This window comes from Pangasianodon hypophthalmus, chromosome 17, assembly GCF_027358585.1.
Source record: "Pangasianodon hypophthalmus isolate fPanHyp1 chromosome 17, fPanHyp1.pri, whole genome shotgun sequence".
Taxonomy (NCBI): Eukaryota; Metazoa; Chordata; class Actinopteri; order Siluriformes; family Pangasiidae; genus Pangasianodon; species Pangasianodon hypophthalmus.
In genome coordinates this window covers 21463408-21484151 of record NC_069726.1, presented here as the reverse complement: position 1 = coordinate 21484151, position 20744 = coordinate 21463408, and the positions used below count along the sequence as shown (strand labels likewise).

At 39.2% G+C, this 20744-nt stretch overlaps 1 protein-coding gene across 4 annotated transcripts in view; it reads left to right on the top strand.

The window, feature by feature from the left end:
• The window catches only part of unc13bb (unc-13 homolog Bb (C. elegans)), an 85673-nt gene that overhangs the window by 25720 nt on the left and 39209 nt on the right, over positions 1-20744 (top strand). For 3 of the 4 annotated variants that reach the window (XM_026942704.3, XM_026942703.3, XM_053241220.1), the window contains exons 4-10: positions 654-771; positions 989-1112; positions 5710-5783; positions 7425-7482; positions 8876-9089; positions 19730-20026; positions 20650-20740. In XM_026942704.3, the coding sequence (XP_026798505.2) occupies positions 654-771; positions 989-1112; positions 5710-5783; positions 7425-7482; positions 8876-9089; positions 19730-20026; positions 20650-20740 (976 nt within the window). The remainder of the gene's footprint in view (positions 1-653; positions 772-988; positions 1113-5709; positions 5784-7424; positions 7483-8875; positions 9090-19729; positions 20027-20649; positions 20741-20744) is intronic. The other variant, XM_026942705.3, reaches the window with a different exon arrangement.

Sequence of the window (20744 nt, the reverse complement as noted above, 5' to 3'; positions counted from 1 at the left end):
CAATTTATACCTATGTTTAATGTTGTGGAACATCCATTAAAGCACATTAGTTCCTGTTTTCACTTACATTATAGCAGCTGTAAACAGCTGTTCCCTCACCAGCCTCTCTTTTTTGAAGATGATAAGACAAAAAAATGCAGTTGATATGAATTGATATGATATGAGTAACTGCAAATTGCAATCTCTGTCCTTTCCTACATCTGAAAATGTAATTTACAGCTTTACCTCTGAAACTGGAGACTCCTTCCATAAGTGCTATATAAACATCTCTTTACAGAAAACTTTGCCATATCAATAAGTTGATTTTTTTTTAATTGTTTGCTTGAAGTGGCTCTGTAGCAGTCTTGGGATTTGAGCTCAAAAGCTTCTGGTAACTAGCACAGAAATTTAAATACCTGCTGAGGGAGGTGCCACTATAATATAAACTGTTATGTATTTAATTTTTTGTTATTATTGTTATTATTTATTTATTATTATTATTATTAATTTTTATAGTTTTTTCTTATAAATGAAAAATGAAATCCTGGGAATCCTTCTTACAAATGAAATACTTCTTATGAATGAAATCCTGGGAAGAAGAAATTATGTAAGAAATGAAATCTAATGACAATAATAAAAGAAAGTGAAGCAGTGAAGCACTCTGTGTGTTGCAGTGAGATCAGCCGCTTGGACCTGGGGCTCATCGTGGAGGTTTGGAATAAAGGTCTCATCTGGGACACCATGCTGGGGACGGCGTGGATCCCTCTCAAAAGCATCTGCCACTCGGAAGAGGTGAGGAGACACACACACACACACACACACAGATATGTGGACAGGAAAAAAATGAACAGTAGTGTTTAACTGTTAGAGAAATCCTCATATGAAATTAAAATTGAAATCTGATCACATTTGTTGGGAACATTGAGTACCATTGATTATCTTTGATTAACATTGCACATCTGTGTGTTGATGTTTTGTTTAATTTAATTTTTCTTTTTAATCTCTTTAGGAAGGTCCTGGAGAATGGACATTTCTGTACTCGGAGGTTTTGATGAAGGCAGATGAAATCTACGGCACCAAGAACCCGACGCCGCACCAAGTGCTCCTGGACACACGCTTCGAGCTTCCCTTCGGTGAGACACCCGGTTTCTATTTGTGCCGTCTCTATGAGTATGCTACCCATACTGCACCACTGCATATACTCATTAGGGTCACTACTGGTATTATTTCATCATTTACCAAAAACTTAGTGGTGTCATGGAGCAGGATTCCATCATTCTTTATTAATATATGAACTAAAGGTGTTTTATTACACAGGGAAAGCAATAGGAGCTAGCTGTGTGCATTGGGACTGGGATTTTGCAGGACCAAAACAAAAAGATAGCAGTCTGGGGATGTTTTTTTTTTAATGAAGATTGCAGGATGACTGCAGATGGCCAGTGTGACTGCTACTTCATAATTACCGGTTCTTCCATTTATTTATTTTGTTATAAAGAGACCAGCTTCCTTCTCGCTGTTTTCTGTTGGCTCGTGCTGTCAAGGTTCACAGTTGTGCAGGATGACAGTTCAACTAGAAATTCGCCAAGAAATCCAAAATGAAATGAAATGAATTCCTCTTTCACAACCTGCATCCCTTCCTATTCACTTTTTACTGGTAGAGTCATAGTCTTGGTTTATCTGATCACTTCTAGTTTGTTACAGCTTAAACGTGAGAAGACTAAATATAGCAACTGGAACTGAAACCTGCAACTGTTTTTTTTTTTTTTTTAAATTAAAATAAGAATTGGGAGTAATGGTTGTAAAATGACTTGCTTTCTCTAGTAACAAAGGGACATTAATGCAGTCTGTAACCTGGTCGGATGTTGGTAGCTAGCTACAGAGGTGAACAAACCAGGCAAGTAAATGCTCCGGTGTTCTTGCCCAGTCCTATGTTTTGGTCGCCTGGAAAACTAAGTTAACTAAACATCGTGGTTAACAGAATGTAATAAGGTATGGTGAGCTAGCTAGTTAAGTGTATTAATACATTCACAAATGAATATATAAATTCTACTATTAAACTGGAAAACTCGGTTATACTCATTATCCATTTCTAAGATTCTAACATTGTGTTTGTGCCCTCGACAAAAATTCAACAAGTCGATGGGATTTGGAACAAATAGCGCATTTGGTTAAACATACATATCAAATAAATACCAAATGTTTGGCAAAAGTCTATAGCAAAGAAGCGTTCTTTGTTTTCTTGTGGTTAAGTAAGAGAAGGAAAAAAAAACGCCAGTGATTGCTGGCCTACTGAATTAAAAAACGAATATCTTGGGCACGTAACCTTCTTGTCCTCGGTACCTGGGTTACTGATTTATCCACCCCTGAGCTAGCATGTGTGAACAGCAAGCATGTGGAATTATGTTATGGAGGCAGTTAACTTAAGAAATGTAAGAAGAACTTGCTGTCAGTTAAATTTGTTCCTGCCTTCTCATCCAGAAGTAGTGAAATCTGATGAACACATAGTCACCTGCCTAATATTGTGTAGGCCTCACTTGTGCCACCAAAACAGCTCTGACCCATCGAGGCATGGACTCCACTAGATCCCTGAAGGTGTGCTGTGGTATCTGGCACCAAGACTTTAGCAGCAGATCCTTTAAGTCCTGTAAGTTGCGAGGTGGGGCCTCCATGGATTGGACTTGTTTGTCCAGCACATCCCACAGATGCTTGATTGGATTGAGAGCTGGGGAATTTGGAGGCCAAGCCAACATCTTGAACTCTTGTCATGTTCCTCGAACCATTCCTGAACAATTTTTGCAGTGTGGCAGGGTTCATTATCCTGCTGAAAGAGGCCCATAGTGCATCCTGGTGCCATCTCTTCTCCAAAGTAAGCGACGCACACACACCCGGCTGTCCACATGATGTAAAAGAAAACATGATTGGCGACCTTCTTCCATTGCTCCATGGTCCAGTTCTGATGCTCACATGACCATTGTAGGCGCTTTGGGTGTAATGAGATAATCGATGTTATTCACTTCACCTGTCAGTGGTTTTAATGTTATGGCTGATTGGTGTACGTTTAATGACATTTCTATATAACACCAGCTAAGATTTTCCACAGTCAGCCCCCGTTCCTGTTTAACCATAAATCCACAAGCAATTATGGTTCATTGATATTAAACTGGAATCGGTGTGGATCAGTGAGCATCTGCTCATTCTGCTTCATCTTCGGTGTCTGACTCATGTGCTCCTTTATTCATGATCTTTTATTGATTTGATTAAATGTCATCCAGGTTGAATGAGTTTCAAAAAGTCAACATGCAACTGACTTTGTAAATCTTGTTTGCTCATCCATTGATTAGGTCATACACGATTCCGTAAAAAGTAAAATTCTAATTTTGTCTGTAATTTTTCACCAAAGTATTTTTGTCCTTGTCTCTCAACAGACTCTAATTTTTGACATCTCTGTAGAACTGTGGGTGGTGCAAAATCATAATAACCAATCGTTTAGCATTTATAACACATCAAGATGCTTATGACTTCTAGACTAGTTGCTTGTGGAACCAAAGTTTCATCATTTTCCTCCATCTCTCTCTCTTCTAAAGGGCTGTTACTCTCATGCAAAAAGTGCTTCGGTAACTATTAAACAATAGCTTTGCTGTTCCTCGTTCCAGTGCATGGAGTTCAGTGTTTATTAGTTCCCAAGGCCAATGAGACAGCCCGTTTTTTAACCAGAAAAGTAAATGCTATCACTCTGATTCTTTTCCTCTCTTGTATGGGCAACTGTGTTGACAGTGTGGGTTCAGTCAAATATGTCACCAAGTTAGACCCACTAAAATGTCATTGGCAAATAACATTAACGGAGCATGCATCATGTTTCAGTTGTCTGTGCCCAAGCCTGTCATGGATGTTACAGATCTTATCTTGCACATTATTAGGGATGAACTTGAAGCCTGGCAACAAACAGATTCTTCCTTAGTTAAGTGTAGAGCCTCTGTAGCATCTAGACAGAAGGCTAGTGATTTTCCTGTTCTAGATCTCCTTTAAGTCCTGTAGATGTAGAGAGAGAGGTTGTGGTTCCTGCCACGTATCACAAATCAATGTTCATGATCACATTATGTACTCCAACAGTTCTTTTGGTGATACCTCCTGTTCCTTTCCATCTTTCCAACCTGCTGTGGGAGAGCCACTTGAATGTCTACTTTTGGAAAACTGGTCATCAGTATCTGTTGACAATTATGTATGTTGCCACCAGATATCTAGAAGCTATTTCACTCCACAGTCTTTATGCTAAGCCTATTATCCAAGCATTAATCGATTTCTTTTTCACTTTTGGGTTGCCAAAGGTTATGTGAATCGACCAAGGCTTGAATTTTATGTCCAAGATCTTCTCCCAAGTGCCAGCTCTGCATTAAGACCAGTGTATTGAGCACATACCACCCAGAATCTCAAGAAGCAATCGAATGTTCTCTTCAAGGTGAAACTGCTAAACCTGAAGGTTTAGGAAAATTAGCAGCAGAATGTGCTCTGTAGCTGTTGGACCAAAAATCATTGCTTTATTTGCTACTTGAATAAAACAGGCCTCATGAACACTGATAAAGCTGGAGTCATGTTTTTTAAATGGTGTGTGTGTGATGTGCAGGTTGGTGTTGGAAGGTAAAGCTTTGCTAATTCTCGGTGCTGGGTTTCATAGCCCAGGCTCGGTCAGTGATTGATCATATTCATAAAGCTGCCTGTTTTATCTGAGCTCTTTGAAGTTGTGAGGTTTTTTTAATGCTCTGCTGTCCTTCAGTGGGCGCCCATGCCTTCAAAGGCTGGTGATGTGATACAGAAACACACAGCATTGATTCACTTTACTGTCTATGTTCACTATCACTGAGCAAGTCTAATAAAATTTTTTTTAAATCAGTTGTAATAACAATCTCAGTTCAAAAACTACTTCTATTTTGTCTGTTTATTAAATAACGAATAAAACGTGACACTGTTAAAATAATCAGTGTCGGGGTGGTGTCATTAAGCGGAATTCCTTGTTCCACTCTAAAGTTGATTATATTCCTATAACAGCACATTCTGAACAGTTTGCCAATGATTACAATGTATTATTTATTAAAGAGTGACACTCTGAAATGTTTATCCATTTATAATTACATTTGGTGTTGGTTTTGGTTTGTCCCTCTGAGAACATGGAAAGATTCCTTGTAAAACCCATCAGAAAACATAATAATTATGGTTTTCCATTATAGTTCTTCTTCCTTTTCTTTTGATATTATCAGTATGGTATGTAATTTAAATTTAATATTCAGGCTTACTGGAGCATGTTCAACATTTCTCAAGACTCATGTGTTAATGGAAACCTTCTCACTTGGCATATATTGTGCACAGGAATGTGTTTACCAGGGTCTAGGAGATTTTTCTTTGTGCTAACCTTGGGTTAGAAGCCTAGGTAAGATGTTTTGGGAAAGGGTTTTTTGGTATGTAAGGAGTTGAGGACTGAACCTTAGAGAGCCAAGAACCCTTATCTTAAGAACTCTTAGTGTATGGTAATATTATAGTTCACAGTAATATTTTCAATTTAGCAAGATTTTTTAAAATTCTATTATTATTATTGTTGTTGTTGTTGTTGTTGTTGTTGTTCTTCTTCTTCTTCTTCTTCTTCTTCTTCTTATTATTATTAATAACACTATATTTTTCACTTAAATGTAGACAGATCAGTGACCCCTGTCTCAGATTTTTCTCCTCCATCTCTGACAGAAATCCCAGAGGACGAGGCTCGGTACTGGTCCAGTAAACTGGAGAGCATCAATGCCATGGGGATGCACGATGAGGTGAGGCATGACAACACATTTTATGAATGTAGTACTGACCTGTCTGTTTGTAAGTGCTTTACACCTTCTGTTGTTCGGTCGTAACATGTTTGTGCTGCACATCGTACCGTTGTACAAGATTTTTTAGAGCTCTGATGAAACGGCAATGTTTAAAGTGAAATATTTACACATCTTCCACTGACATGGTGCTGGTGCTATAGCTTTTTAAGCAACTGAACTGTGTTTAAGTGCTGAACCATCATGTGATCCATCACAACAGCGTGTCATCAGTCTGTGAAACACCTCACCAACAGTCCATACTCTTTCCTCTATCTGTGAATAAATATCTGTACACACCTCAGTATGAGATCATTTACATAATTAATGTGTGAAGAAAAATATTGCTCCTGATGGAAGCAGAAAATTTTGGTTAAACTACTTGTCATTTCTCTGTCTGTCAAAAATAAAGTAATGGCACCCCATAAAAGGAAGAAGAGTTAGTGTGTGTCTGTGGTAGCCAACACGCTGCAATGGCTGAGCTGCATTACTGGAAGATTTAACACATGCTGTACTTAGAAGGTGCTCTTTTACCGTTTAGTCATAGTTTTGTCGTTTTCAGTTCTCTGTGAGCTTCCCAATTTATTGGTCTTTGCTAAATGTAATTCAGCTGTGCTATGATTGGTAATTTACGAGTGATTAGCATTTGTCAACATACATGAGTATGAAGAATAACTGCATTACAGAAATGTACATTTATGGCGTTTGGCAGATGCCCTTATCCAGAGCGACTTACATTTATCTTGTTTATACAGTTAAGTAGTTGAAGGCTAAGGGCCTTGCTCAAGGGCCCAGCACTGGCAGCTTGGCAGTGCTGGGATTTGAACTCTCAACCTTCCAAGCAGAAGGCCAATGTCCTAACCACTGAGCTACTTCCACCCCTTTTTAAAAACTGGTCGGTATTTACACATATCTTTACAAAAAGGTTGATAAATGACAAGGCCTTGTTTTATTGCTCAGTTGCTTGAGTCATCAAGGTGACGATATAATTCCAAGACCCAGTCAGTTCTTGGTTTTGGTGGAGGAACCAAAACAATTTTGCTGGCCGAGAACTAAAATGGTTGGAGATCCAGCACCTTGTCAGTGGAAAAAGTGCTCATAAGCCTCAGTCCCTTCATTTCTTCATTTTAATATATTGTAGACTTGTTTGTGGTTTATCCTCTTTTTCTTTTCTTTTTTTTTTGAAAACTAGCATCAGTTTTAGAGAGAACCCACCACTTTGGTATGATCTCAGCAATCAGCATGCATGTGTTTTGAGTGGTTAGCGTGTTGCGTGTTGAGATGTCGTTTTTAATAATTCCAGTTCTCTGCAAAAAAGAAATCCACTTTTAAAAAAAATTAAGTGTGCTGTGTAAGGAGATGCATGTGTAGAATAAATGACTAAATGTTAATGAATGTAAATGATAGTTTATGAATTAATATTATTTAATGGTTGCTGATTATGATTTTTTTTTTTTTTTTTTTTTTTTTTGGGATTGGCTTTTGTCATGCTACCTTCTGCAGTGCTAAAACACAGTAAAACACACCATACTTTTGAAAGTATTTATGAAATACATGCAGGTGTGTGCTATTTATAATGTCTGTGGCTTTATTTTTTTCCATGAGTTCCCACTGCAGGATGATGGAGTAAGACATCCTCTTCCCTTAGCAGCCTCTCAATGTTGTGAGTACTTATACATTTAACACACCAGGTGGCGCCATGTAGTCACGTCTGTATCTATAAAGCTTCTCACCAGGAGTCTGTATGCTTTTCCATACACACCTCACTGTGAGATGTTTAAAAGTTGGTGGAGAAAAAAATTAAACCGGCTGGAAAATTTTGGTTAAACAATGTAAACGAGTCATTTCACCTCCTTTCACTTCTCTGATGTTTGATTTACCAGGCAGCTATTTCGGATGGCCCAGCTCACAGAGTATGTAATGATTATTTTGCCCTAATGCTACAGATTATTCCCTAATGTTTTACCCACAGTACCGTTTAGTGTTCTCCTTGTATTCAACTGGTCAGCTCTAAGGTTTTGAGTTGAATCAGAGGAAAGCAGGGGAAAACATTAAACTGTGCAGTGCAGGCCTGGAATAATGCACCATTACCCTTAAGTCTGGTTGCTCCCTGGATTCTTTCCTTCAGTCCCTTTGCTTTCCCAGCTTAAGTGCATGTTCTGGTTTATGCTAACAAATTTTTCCCCAGTTCCCAGTCATGAGCAATTCATACAGCGAATAGGCAAAAGACACACATTTACATTTCATTATACCACAGCACTATTGAATTCTTGATTCTGATCGGTCAGAAGGTGTTGGTTCACATCTATAACAGCAGCACTGCATATTTTTTTTTTTGTCCTATGAAAAGAGAGGGAACGAACGTTTATAGCTGCTATAACATAAGTGATAACAGGAACTAACTTGTTTCATGGCTGTTGAATATAACTATAAACTGATAAAGAATGCAATCTGTTAATAAATATATGTGGTATAAGAGGAACAAACATATAATACACACAAACACACACACATATATATGAATATATAATATATAGTAAATTTATTGCTGTGGTATAAGATGAACAAAACACTTTGTGCTCTTGATATGATTTGAAGCTGATCGATTAAGGTTCAGATTTCTGAGTCTCCTTACACATCAATTAATGTAAATGCAGGAGCTCTGTATCATAGGATTTTCTGAAATAACTGGATTTTCATGAATTGCACATTTCTTGAGTAAATGCTCCTGTAAACAATTTATAAAGAAATTAATTCATGACCTGCTTGATAAATGAGGCTCATTGTTTCTGTCATCTGTGTGTGGATGTCATCTGTGTCAGCTGTTGTGTAATTTATGTGGCATGTTTCAAATGGTTTAAATTTTTTAAGTACAGGCTAATATAAACAGCATGATATGGCAGCCAGTCTCTAGCATTTGTGAAAGCCAGCTTTCAGCTCTATAATGTGATCCTTATTTGCCATTTTGTTATATTTTAATTTAAACAATTAAAAAAATAATACTTTTTTTGCATTTTAAAAAGCTTTTTCCTGAGTCTGTTATGTCATCCTCACAGCATTGGATGATCTGGACAGTGCAATGGATGACCGGGACAGTGACTACAGGAGTGAAACAAGCAACAGTCTACCCCCACGCTACCACACTACAGCTCAGCCGAACTCCTCTGTACACCAATACCCAGTGGGACCACGTTTTCAGCAACACCCAGACTCCTGCACAGACTCTGTGCATAGTTTCGAACTGGACTATAGAGACAATCATCCAAGCAGGTAAAATCCACTAATTCTGGAATAATAGGATACAAGACAGTATAGTACATGCATTTCTAGATGTAGTGAAGTCTCAATTGGGCACTGTTTCAAGCCAGAATGATCAGGCTTAGATTTTGAAATTTGGGTTTTATAGAAGCAGTGGAACTAGAGGCATTTGCAGTGCTGTCTGTTGAGCCCAAAGGCCTCTTGCTGTTATGGAGGATTCTCTCTTTGGCACTGACTAGTGTGAAGCTTTATTGTAAATTAACTATATAAAAATGGAGAATTTATTACTTTAATCGTTGTTGCCAATTTGTAGTAAACATCTCGTTACAAATATCAAATTTTTTAATTCTGTGCTTGGAAGAAATTTCATAGATCAGTTCAGTAAACTGTGAAAAAAGTGCATTAGTTGGACATAATCCATTTTCTTTTAATTGCATATTTTTGGATCCCTCTTTGTTTCAGTTTAAAATACTCTTACTTTAGTTGGATATTGTTCATCTAACCTTTCATTTTCTATTACACTGTTTAGAGGATAATTTAAATGTTTTGCAGTACAGACATGACTCGCATAACATTTATTGTAGAACTGATTGATATTGAATCGATAGTCATTCACAATCTAATTAATGCAATTTAAAATAAAACAGTCCTATTTTGTTACATTCTTAATCTTCTTTTGTTTGTCTGTTTTAATATTGATATATTTTTTCTTTTTTTTTTCCTTTTTTATTTTTCTTTCGACCTGCTACTTTATATAAGAACCCTAAATGAGAGAGGGAGGGTTAGAATAATTCCAGTAGATTCAGGTATGGGAGTAGAGGACTGGGAGATCAAATATAAAATGTGGGGTAAAGGTTCCCTGAATGATTTCCTCGATAAAGAAGAATGTGACTGGGATGTAGAGGACAGCAGGCCAAATAACATCATTCACTTTCCAAGATCCAGTCAGGATTCCATGTTTAGCCAACAGCCTCTGAAGACAAAAGTCAAGACTTCATTGAATCCTGCCTATCCAGAGGGTTACAACACCATCGACCGAAGACTGAGAAAAAAGTTTCAAGACCCAGCTGGGCTTGTAGACAAAAGAAAGAAATGCATTGGGGAAGACTTTTTCAATCCTGATCTTGCTCTTCTCCGTCAGAAACGGGGAGAGCTTGTAATGCGTCATGTAGCAGAAATGGAAGAAGAAGATGAAAAGATGATGCCTTGCCTGAGGCCGTACAAAAATGGCTTGTTCTACAAAACTAGAATGCAGGCTAAAAGCAAACTGGAAAACACATTACATGACTGTATGGCATATCAAGATGAAGAAACAAGACTTAGGCTGAGCATTGACCCTAATTCTGAAGATTCAGATGAGATGCAAGGACCTGAGGAGGAGTTAGAGGAATTCTGTTCTGAGATTAGTCAGCACTATAAACACCACAAGAAAGATTCATCTTTTGGTGGCTACAGTGACAAGCTTCAGGGATATCATGATAGGAAGACTACAAAGGGTAAAATTGGGGGATGGACCCCAGAGGTCATGTTGTCTCCTGTGGAGGAACCCAGTGATGAGTATGTTGATCCAATAGATGAACTTCAATGCCTAGTGGAAACTGTATCAGAATATCTGGCTGAAAAAGAGGAGGAGATCAGTAAGTATGGTTCTCTAACTGAAACAAGCAAATCAAGGCTGTCCTCCCAGGGTAGTGCAAAGACAGAATCTTTTGGAGATGAACAAGGTGTCACCTCTAAGGAGTTAAAAGAAGACAAAGCTATTGAGGTCAAAGAAAGAAAATTGTCTGAACAGGGATCAGGCAAGAGGAATGCCATAGACTCATTATTTAGCTCCCTCACTGACAGAATTGTACCAAGTTCAAAACAAACAAGATCAAATTATGTTCAGTGTTCAGAAACATCAGATCATGCTATAGGTAGCTCTGGTTTATCAAAATTGTTGTCGTTTATGACAAAGTCTCCAAGTCCAGCACCAGTAGCTGTGGTATCCCCTACTCAAGAAAATCCACCTGATAAGAGGAAGACATCATCCACGAGTAATACCCAGATGCAAAATAGTGACATTATAAATCAAAATGTAAATGAATGCCAGCCACCCTCCTCTGTAAGCTCAGAGTTAAAACAAGTAATCCCTCAAAATTTTTTCTCAGAGGGAGGTGTTAATGTAACAAGCAAGAGTTTTTCAGAAGAAGTCAGTAAGAAAGAGCTCAACAGGAATCACAGGCATTCAGGTGATCAATCTAATGATATGCAAGATTTCATGCATAGTGGAGATCAGGCTAGAACAGTCACTGTCTTCAAAGAGGCACACACCAAAACTGACAATAGTGAGACCATATCACAAAAATCTACTGCAGATAGAGGATTTTTCAGTCCTTTGAAGAAATCATTTGGCTCTCTGATGTCTCCAGTACCTCATATCCCTCCTCAACACCAGACACAAACAGTTTTTCCCGTATTCAGGTCAGAAAATGATGTCAAAGAAGCAAAATCTTTAAATGCCTCATCACACGGGAACAAAGCGGAAGTTCCTTTCCTTGATTCAGACAATGTGCCTACCCAGCGGCCCCCAAAAACGGAAAGGGCATTGTTCTCTGGGCTCTTAAAATTTGCCTCAGGTGATGATACTGGTGAACTTAAAAACTCTCCACAAAATACAGTCAAATCAGATCAGACTGCTCCTTTTAAAAGTAACTCTGCCTCTATGGTTTATTTAAATCCCAACAAAGCCAGATCTCCAGCTCAGAACCTTGCCGAAATGCAGCCCAAAGTGACTTTAGAGACTAGTTGGTTTTCAAGTCTTTTCAAGACTGCACCAAATGAAAATTTGCAGGCTGCGAGTCCACAGGGCCAGAGGTTAGTGAACCAGAGCTCTCAACCACCTACTGGGTCAAATCAAAACGAAAGAAGTGAACACCAAAAACTAGTGAAGGAAGTTAATGAACAAATCCATAATATGCAACAAACTCCAAATACAGACACACCCTCTACTGCAGAACCAAATACTCCTCAGCCAGAAACTCAAGGCTTATTTTCTACTTTGTTTAAATCATTGTCTTCTGATGACACGGCAGGTCCTAAAACAAGTCTGCACTCTGTAGAAGGAGGGTTGTTTTCTGGTATCATGAAATTTGCCTCTACTGGTGATATGTCAAAAGGCACACAGTCTAACCCAATACACCGAAGAAATGAGCCAAGTCAAACAACATATCCTGCTCAGACCCATCTAGAAAATCAGCCACATACTCATCAACGAGCACAGAAACCATCCCCCTCAGGAGTCCCTTTTGTATCAGGTATGGAACCACCTCAACGCAGAGACCCCACAGACTGCCAACTTTCTCAACAACCTCCACCACCTCAGCAAGCATCTTCTCAACAAGGAAGTATTTTGTCTGGTCTTTTCAAATTAGTTTCCAGTGATAGTCTCTCAAATAATCACACTAACTCATGGCAGCATCAGAACGTAACAGCAAGTCCTCATCCTTCTCGTCAACCTTCCAAACAAAATGTCCAAGGGCATCAGTCAAGGATCTCAAATGATCACTCGGACAGACAGAAAATTGTAGACGGATGTTCTAGACAGAATAACAATGCATCTCAACCTGCAAGTGAACATGGTAGCTTTTTCTCTGGCCTTTTCAAATTTTCATCAGATAATTTATCTGCCACTCAGTCTGCATCAACTCAACAGCAATCGAAACCTAAAAATTTAAGACAAAGTTCTTTAGAGAATAAATCCACTGAACAGTACCCTCCTCTAGCACAAGAAGATACCCAGTCAGGAATCTTGTCTGGAATTTTTAACAAGTTAAGAGCTTCTTCTGAAGAAGTGGCACAGAGCCCGTGGGCTCCACGTGACCAGAAACAACAATGGCAGAGTGTACAGAATGAGTGTTCTTCTCAAAATGTGACATCATATAAACAGCAGACTCAACTGCAGGCTGTAGTGAGAGACCAAAAGTCCCCTGATTCAAGGGGGCAATCTGTGCAATGTATGGATCAGAGGGCAAGTGTTACAACCTCCACAAGCTTGATTTCAAACATTTTAAAAAAGTGTTCAGATGAATCTCCTTCAGGAGCTGACATGGAAATTGACAAAGAAACAAATGGCAGTGCTATGTTTGCTTCTCGACCACATAGATGTAATGGCACTGTTGTAAATAATGTGCCTGTCTACAGTGATGACAGTAATTTGGACTTGAGGACTTCGACAAGTTATGAAAGATCACAGCAAATGAATGCGGCCTATATTTCAAATAGCACAGGTCATTTACCACAGATGTCAAATTTTCCAGATTCTTCTTTCTTAAATTGTGTTAAAAACTTAAACAGCACTGACAATCTTGCTTCCTCCCCTGTTGGTCTCACAGGTCAAGTACAGACATACCAGCCATATTTAACGCAGAGCAACCCCTCCTTATATAGCTTCCCAGAGCAGCATGCTTGTCACAATAACTCAATTTATGGACTTGGTCCTAACTATGAACACTATTGGAGCCAAAATTCTGTTCTAAGAGAACAGTTGAATAACCAGTCAATGAGCTATGATCCATGGGAATATAGTCATGCACCAAGTTTAGAGGCATTGCTGGAATTGTCGCAAAGCTTGAGCATGAATGTGGATGAATATCAGAAGTACTGTTCGACACATGACTGGATGGCATTTAACAACAGTCAGGAAAATAGCCTTAAGCAGCAAGAGTATCACAGGAATATAGCCAACAATTTAAATGTGCAAAAAATGTGGAGCAGGCATAACAGTTTGGATATAATCAATAACTATGGCTCCTGTATTGAAGAAGGAGGTGCTTTAAATTTGAGCAAAAAAGACAATGCTAAATTCAGCAGTTGGAAATCATTCAGGGAAGAGAGCTGCTGCAGTATAAATAGTGTAGCTTATCTTGAGGGATATTATGAGGAACATCCAACAAATTTATCTTACTCTGCTAATAGAGAAAATATATACACAAGAACATATAGACAACCTGCAAGCAATGAATGCTATCCTGGTTTAATTGGTTGCCCTAATGGCTGGAATTATACTTCTGCAACAACTGCAGATATAGAGGACTATGCATATTTTGAAGATACAGAATGGTACCAACAATGGCTCTTACTTCTAGAGCAAGGTATATGGTGGCAGGCAGATGATGGAGATTGCGGATATTTTGTCTACACTGATCACGAGTATATCTATGCTTTGCTGACAGATGAGTCTGGTCAGTATGTCTATGCATGTGCTCCAGAAGAGGAGGTGTGGGGAAATGGGCAGATGTCTGATAACTATCCAAGTGCCTTGCTCCACAATGAGATGGTTATGGTGTGTGGTTTCAAAATTCCTCTCTACAATGAGGATGAGCTATTCTGGTTTCCAGGACAAGATCAGAATGAGGCTCAGCTTCTAAATGCACCCCTTGACCTGTCTGATGCATATAGGAAAGGTAATGAAATTATGAATCTGAACTTGGAAAGATTCTCTCAGATGTTTGAGAGCTCTATTCCTGCTCAAAGACAGCAAGCTATGGATTTTTCATTGTATCGTTTAAACAAGGTTAAAATGGACACAAGGCAGCAGACACAGAATGGTTTTGCTAACCAAGACTCTTTTCTGGAAGTCCTGGATCTGAGAGTTAATGGAACTAATTGCAATCTTAATAACAGAAGAACCAAAGAACTGCTTTCTCAAAAAGTCTGTATTTCTATTTGCCCGACTCCAACAACACAATCATGTTTTGCCTCTACAACACAAGATGTTTACAGTTGTTACCAGCCTCGTCAGAGACGTCGTTCATCCTCTGGATTACAAGTAAAGCATATAGAAGACACATCAGAGGAAGAATGGCGAAAAAGAGTTCAGCCTGGAGAGGAACAGCCAAAGAAGCCCATCAAGAAAATATCATCTCTCTTTTCTTCTCTTGTTGGAAAGAGTCAAGAATCAGAGTCACACAGAAACATAGCTGGCTCTAAAACTTTCACAACTGCCATAAATGCTACACATGCTGGAATGATTCAAGAGAATTCTGACAAGTCTTCAGTCCCAGAAGCCCAAAGTAACAAGGAGATTAAGGGCATTCCCTCTACAGGTCTCCAAGGTATAAAATCAAAGACCATAAAGAATGATATTTCTCCTTCTGTAACCCCAAAAGAAAGCACAAGTCAGCAGACCTCAGAAATTAGGTCATCTAAAATCTTGCCAAAAATTCCATCATCTGTAAGTGCTCAAGGTGCATCTCACAAGCCTAAACTGGCTAGACAAGCTACTGTGTCTCAGCAATCTTTTATTCCTGAAGTTTCTACAAACTCAACACATGTTCCTATCGAATCTGTTTATTCTACAGATACACAAAGTGGCAAAAAACCTTCTGAACAAAATCAAGGAGGCTTTCTAAGTTTTTTCAGGAATTCCATAGGAATAGAGGAGCCAAATCAAGAGTCTGTCAAACCTTCTCAAGCTGTAACAAAGCAAACAGAGAAAAACAAATATGTCCTTGATGGAGTAAAAGATTCAAGTACAGACAAAGGCACAGGAATGACCAAATTTCTGGGGTCAGTGGGAGAATTGTTAAACATGGAAAACACTAGTTCTCAGCTGCCATCAAAGGAATCCTATTCACAAAAATCCTCTGCACAACATCAGTCTTTTGGTTCAAGAAATGTTGCTAAAGAAACAGGCTGTGTTTATCATAAGACTGCAACATCTGAAGGGATTCAGAAACCACAGAGACAGAGTAGATTCAGTCTGGGTAGTCAATCAGATATCCCCAAAGCGTCGCAGACACCTCAGGAGCAAATGCCTAAGAGTGCATCACAGATATTTTCCCCTAATTTTAATGATGAACTGATTTCAGGAGGTTCTCAAAAGGTTCCACCAACTAGTTTTAATAAATCAGAACCTTCCACCAAATCAACAAGTGGATTGTTTGGCTTTTCCATTACAATCTCTGGGCGCACAAGTAGTAAGGAGGAAACTGCAGGGAGAGGGCTACTGTCAATGTTTTGTGATTCCAGTCTACAACAGGCACCACCTCAAAGAGAATCAGCTTCTCAATGCCAAGTGGGGGATGAATCTGCAAAAAACACAACAGGCAGTAGAATCTTGTCTTTGTTTGGCAGTTCCAACACAGAAAGGGCTGCACCTCAAAAAGAGACGTCAAGCGTAGGTTTACGTTCTGTGTTCACTAGTACTCAACAAACCAGCACACTACACACTGGATCATCAAATCAGGCTCCTTCTCCAAAAGAGGCATCAGGAATAAAGGTTTTGCATGTGTTTAGTGGTCCTAATACACAGCAGAATTCATCACCAGCTACGTCTACCAGTCAGCAATCATCTCATGAAATTGCACACCAAGATCCTGCAAACACAGCTTCACAAGAGACAGGATCTATTTTTGGAGGAATATTAGGTGGCCTTTCCACCTATAATGAGAGACCAGTTAAAAGCTTGTTTTCTAGGCTTGGCGGATCTAGCCCACAACCTTCATCAACCCCACATATAATTGATGGTGCACAAAAACCACAACCTGCTGTAAGTAATTTTCAAGAAGGAATTCCTCAAAAAGAGTCACCTGGAAAAGGTCTACTCTCATTGTTTGGTGTTCATAGTCCACAACAGAATAATAGTCCTCAAGCAACACCCATTCAGAGTGGACTTTTATCAGATTCCAATGGGAATAAAGGGTCAGCAAAAGGATTACTCTCAATGTTTGGCAAACCAAGCCATGAGCAAAATGCTAAGGCATACCTTCAACTTAATGCACAGGCCGACCTATCCCCTGGAGAAAGGTTCATGGAAAATGAGCAATCTACCAAATCTTCAGTGAAATATATGCCCTCAGTATCTAGTGCTCCCACCCCACAACAACCAGACTGTATTGATTCTGCGTTACCTGATGATAAACTGCCCATTTTCAGCACCCAAACTCAACCATCTTCTAGTCCTCTCCTAGCTGAAACTTCAGGTTTGCTGTCAATGCTTAGTGAAGTTCGTTTTCAATCCGATGAAGCACCACATATACAGACTTGTACTTCTATGGAAGCTGTGTCTGCTGTTCCAAAGGATATTACTTCAATTGTTGACACAATGTCTGTACCTATGGAATCAACTAGAAATCTACCCACCCCTCCCATTTGTTCAGGACCTGAGATCACCTCTCAGAATGCAGCATCTGGTTTATTGTCAATGTTCAGTGGGTCAAGTTCCCAAAATACAGCCCCTCAGGCTGGATCTGTGCTTGGTGGAATTTTTCCAGGAACCACAGGACAAAAGGACATTCCTGGCAAGAGTCTGTTTTCTATGTTTTCTGGCCCCAATTCAAAGTCCAGTTCAGATGCAGAGGATCATGGACCTTCAGCCTCAAAAGAACCACCTGGAAAAAGTTTGTTTTCCATGTTTGGTGGGACAAGACCACAACAACCATCACCTCCAAAGTCATTATTGGGAGGCATTTTTCCTGGTGGCATTACTCCTAAAGATGTTACAGGAAGAGGTCTGTTTTCCATGTTTGGTGGTCCTAGTCCAACAGCAACACCCAGTCAGACAGAAGCAACATCCAAACCACCTGAAACTGAAGTTAATGTTTCCTCATTTGTTTCTCAGGGAAGTACTTCAAAAGGTATATTATTCAGCAAAGAAAAGAATCTTGAGTTACAAAAATCTCAGGTTATGAGTTCTGGACATTCTGGAGGAGATCACAAAACAGATAACACAGTTTCAGGTGATAGTACTAAAAAAATTGAGGACAAAGAACCAGTGACTCTGCAACCACAATCTGCATCATCAAAACAACAAAACATTTGTCATTCCATCACTGAAGCAGAGAAAGAAACTAAAGAGGGAACAGTTACAGCAGATACTCAGGACATGAGGGAGTCTCCTGCTTTTTCTGGAGAATTAGTTAGCGATACTCACTTATGGCCAGAGCAAAATGAAAAACAGAATCTGCTACAAAGTGAGATCCAACCTCAGCCTAAACAAGAAGATATGACTATACCAGAATCTGTATTTTCAGACAAAGAAGGTGAACAAAAACCTGCTGATGTCGAGAAGTCTGTCTTTGACACTTCAGCTGATGTAGTCTCTGGGTTCATGTCTAAAATGTTCTCTGCTGCCAGTGGACCCTCTAAAACATCAAGTGGTCTTTTCTCTTCAGCACAAACTTCATTTTTTAAGTCCACATCCACAAAAGGGTCTGAGTCACAACAGACATCTTCTCTCTTTGGCTTCCCAAATAGCTTGCCAACCGACTCTCTAAAAAGTGACCTCCTTGGTATGTTCAAATCACATCAGGCAGTCAAGACAGCAGAAGCATCACATTCAAATTCAAATTTGAATTTGACTCCCTCAACTGAATCAACTGAAATTGCTGTCCAAGATCAAAGAGTGCCTAATGATATAGTATCATCTTCAGGGGACATAAATTTGACAGAAAATCTAAATAAAACAGAATCAGATTTAGCTCAGCAACCACGGCATCAAGTCATCAAGTCTGATGACTCTATTACAAATTTAACAACACCTGCAAGTGTGGACCCACCTGAAGTTACTTCTTTAACTAAGCTTAGTAATGATGAAGTCATTGAAAGTGATACAGTAATGGGGAAACCAGTTGTTATTGTTAGAGAACCTGAAGATATGTTGAAAGACAAGTCAGGACAGCCTCCTGTATGGGAACAGTCCCAGTCCATGTTTGGCATGGCTGGTTTATCACCACCAAAGTTTAGTTTTATCACGGAATCTGAAGATGCCAGGAAGTCTTTTGGGTCTTTGTTTTCCTCAGCAGCTAGTAAAGGTCTTCCCACAATGCCACAAACAGATGGAGGTGGACTTTTGTCTGGATTCAAGTCATTTTCAACAAGGTTGTTTTCAGAAGAGAAGCCAATACCATCAAATAATGAGTCAACATCACTGTTTGAAACAAAAATTGGCTTGTGGCGAAAAGAAGCACTAATACCTACAAAAAAACATACCTCTTGTGTTGTTACAGCCCAGCCTAACTCGCCAGGGTATCCAAAAATTACATCAAGTGAAACAGATGTTAGCCTTTTGGTTTCGAATGAAATGAAAGAAAATGTCAAAAAAATTGATGATGAAATTATACATGCTGTGATAGATTTAGACAGATATGAATTTGAAGACCAGAATAAAAGCATAGGTTCTCTAGATGACTCAGAACTCCAAATTAGTATGTCCCCACTTGAGATAGATTGTCCATCCCCAAAAGAGCAGCAATCTCAGATCCAGCTCCCATGCTCTGCAGCTTGCTCTTCTGGATTACAGCAGGAATACAAGGAGCTTTTGAGTGCAAAAAGGCTAGTAGCATCATAAATCTCTCCCAAACAATTTATGATGAACTAATGTCAACATTAGCATTAGTGGTAGTGGCTTCCTCTGTGATCTTTTAAAAATCCACTTTTTTGATCAAGTGTGTGTGTGCATACATATAGTATTCCAATTTTTGTGTCGTGTGTGTCGAGTGTGTTCCAGTATTTTCATATTATCTCATCCTAACTCATCTTATTCCAGTAGTTTCATACTATCCTGTAGCTAACTACATCTATTTTATATCACTGTTGTATTCAGTATATAATATTGAAAATATTTTGTGGCTTATTATGCTTGTCTTTTTTGTCCCCCACACACAACTCAGTCCTGCCGGCAGTAGTCGTTTTGGATCTTCAGGAAACCTCAGTCAAGCCAGTTCTCCACTAAGTGAGATGGGCCAGGAGAGTGTTACAGGTTTAGAGCTAAAGGAGTCCTACCACTCATTCCACAGTACAGGATATCGCCCGCCTGCAAATGGACACCACCCAGCCAATGGACATACCTCCTGGGGAGAGGATGAGGTGCTGAAATCTTCTCAAGAGAAGGGAAGGAGTGAAAGCAGCACCTTAAAGAAAGACAATGTTCCCCAAGTGGAGAAGAGGCCAGAAATATCTCAAAAAAGGTATGTATATTATGTTTTGTGGAGAATTGTGTGTCCTTCAATCTACTGCAAGACAAAAACCTGTAACTAATTTTAATAATTAATTTCTTACTATTAGCTATAGTGTCTATGGTGAATATACTATTGAGTAGCCATGCTGGTATTTTCATTTGAGAGATTGCCAGATATTCTTTCCTCTGCCATTTTATTCCTGGCTTAAATTAGGTGGGACCCTAAGGGAACATTGTGAGTAGGTGATGTCAGGCCATGTATCAATCATAATTAGTTTATGGCATGTTTACGGGAGCTCTTTGCTTTACCCCAATCACAGAAACTGAAATGACTGCTTTTCTACTAACTTGGCTTCTTTTCCCAGATGAGCGGCATTTGTTACAGCTCATTATACATCCACAATGCTGCTACACAGCGATTTGCTAATAAGCTCAGTTAGATGGTTGAGAGATCAAGAATAGGTTCAGTTCCTGATGCTTATACTGGTATTTTCCTTAAGCAACCCTTTTAAGCTGTGCCACTTCATAGCATGGTCTCTACAGTTGATTGTGAGCATTTCATTGAGCAAGTGTTGGCTGACCGATTGAACATATTAAACTATAAACTTCTCAAAGCAAGTGTGTCTTTCTCAGTATCCAGGATGTTGGATCTGCCTTGTCTGTTTCCGATTCTCGAGTGCGCTGGATAAAGGCCTTCAACAAAGTGAGACTTCAGCTTCAGGAGGTAT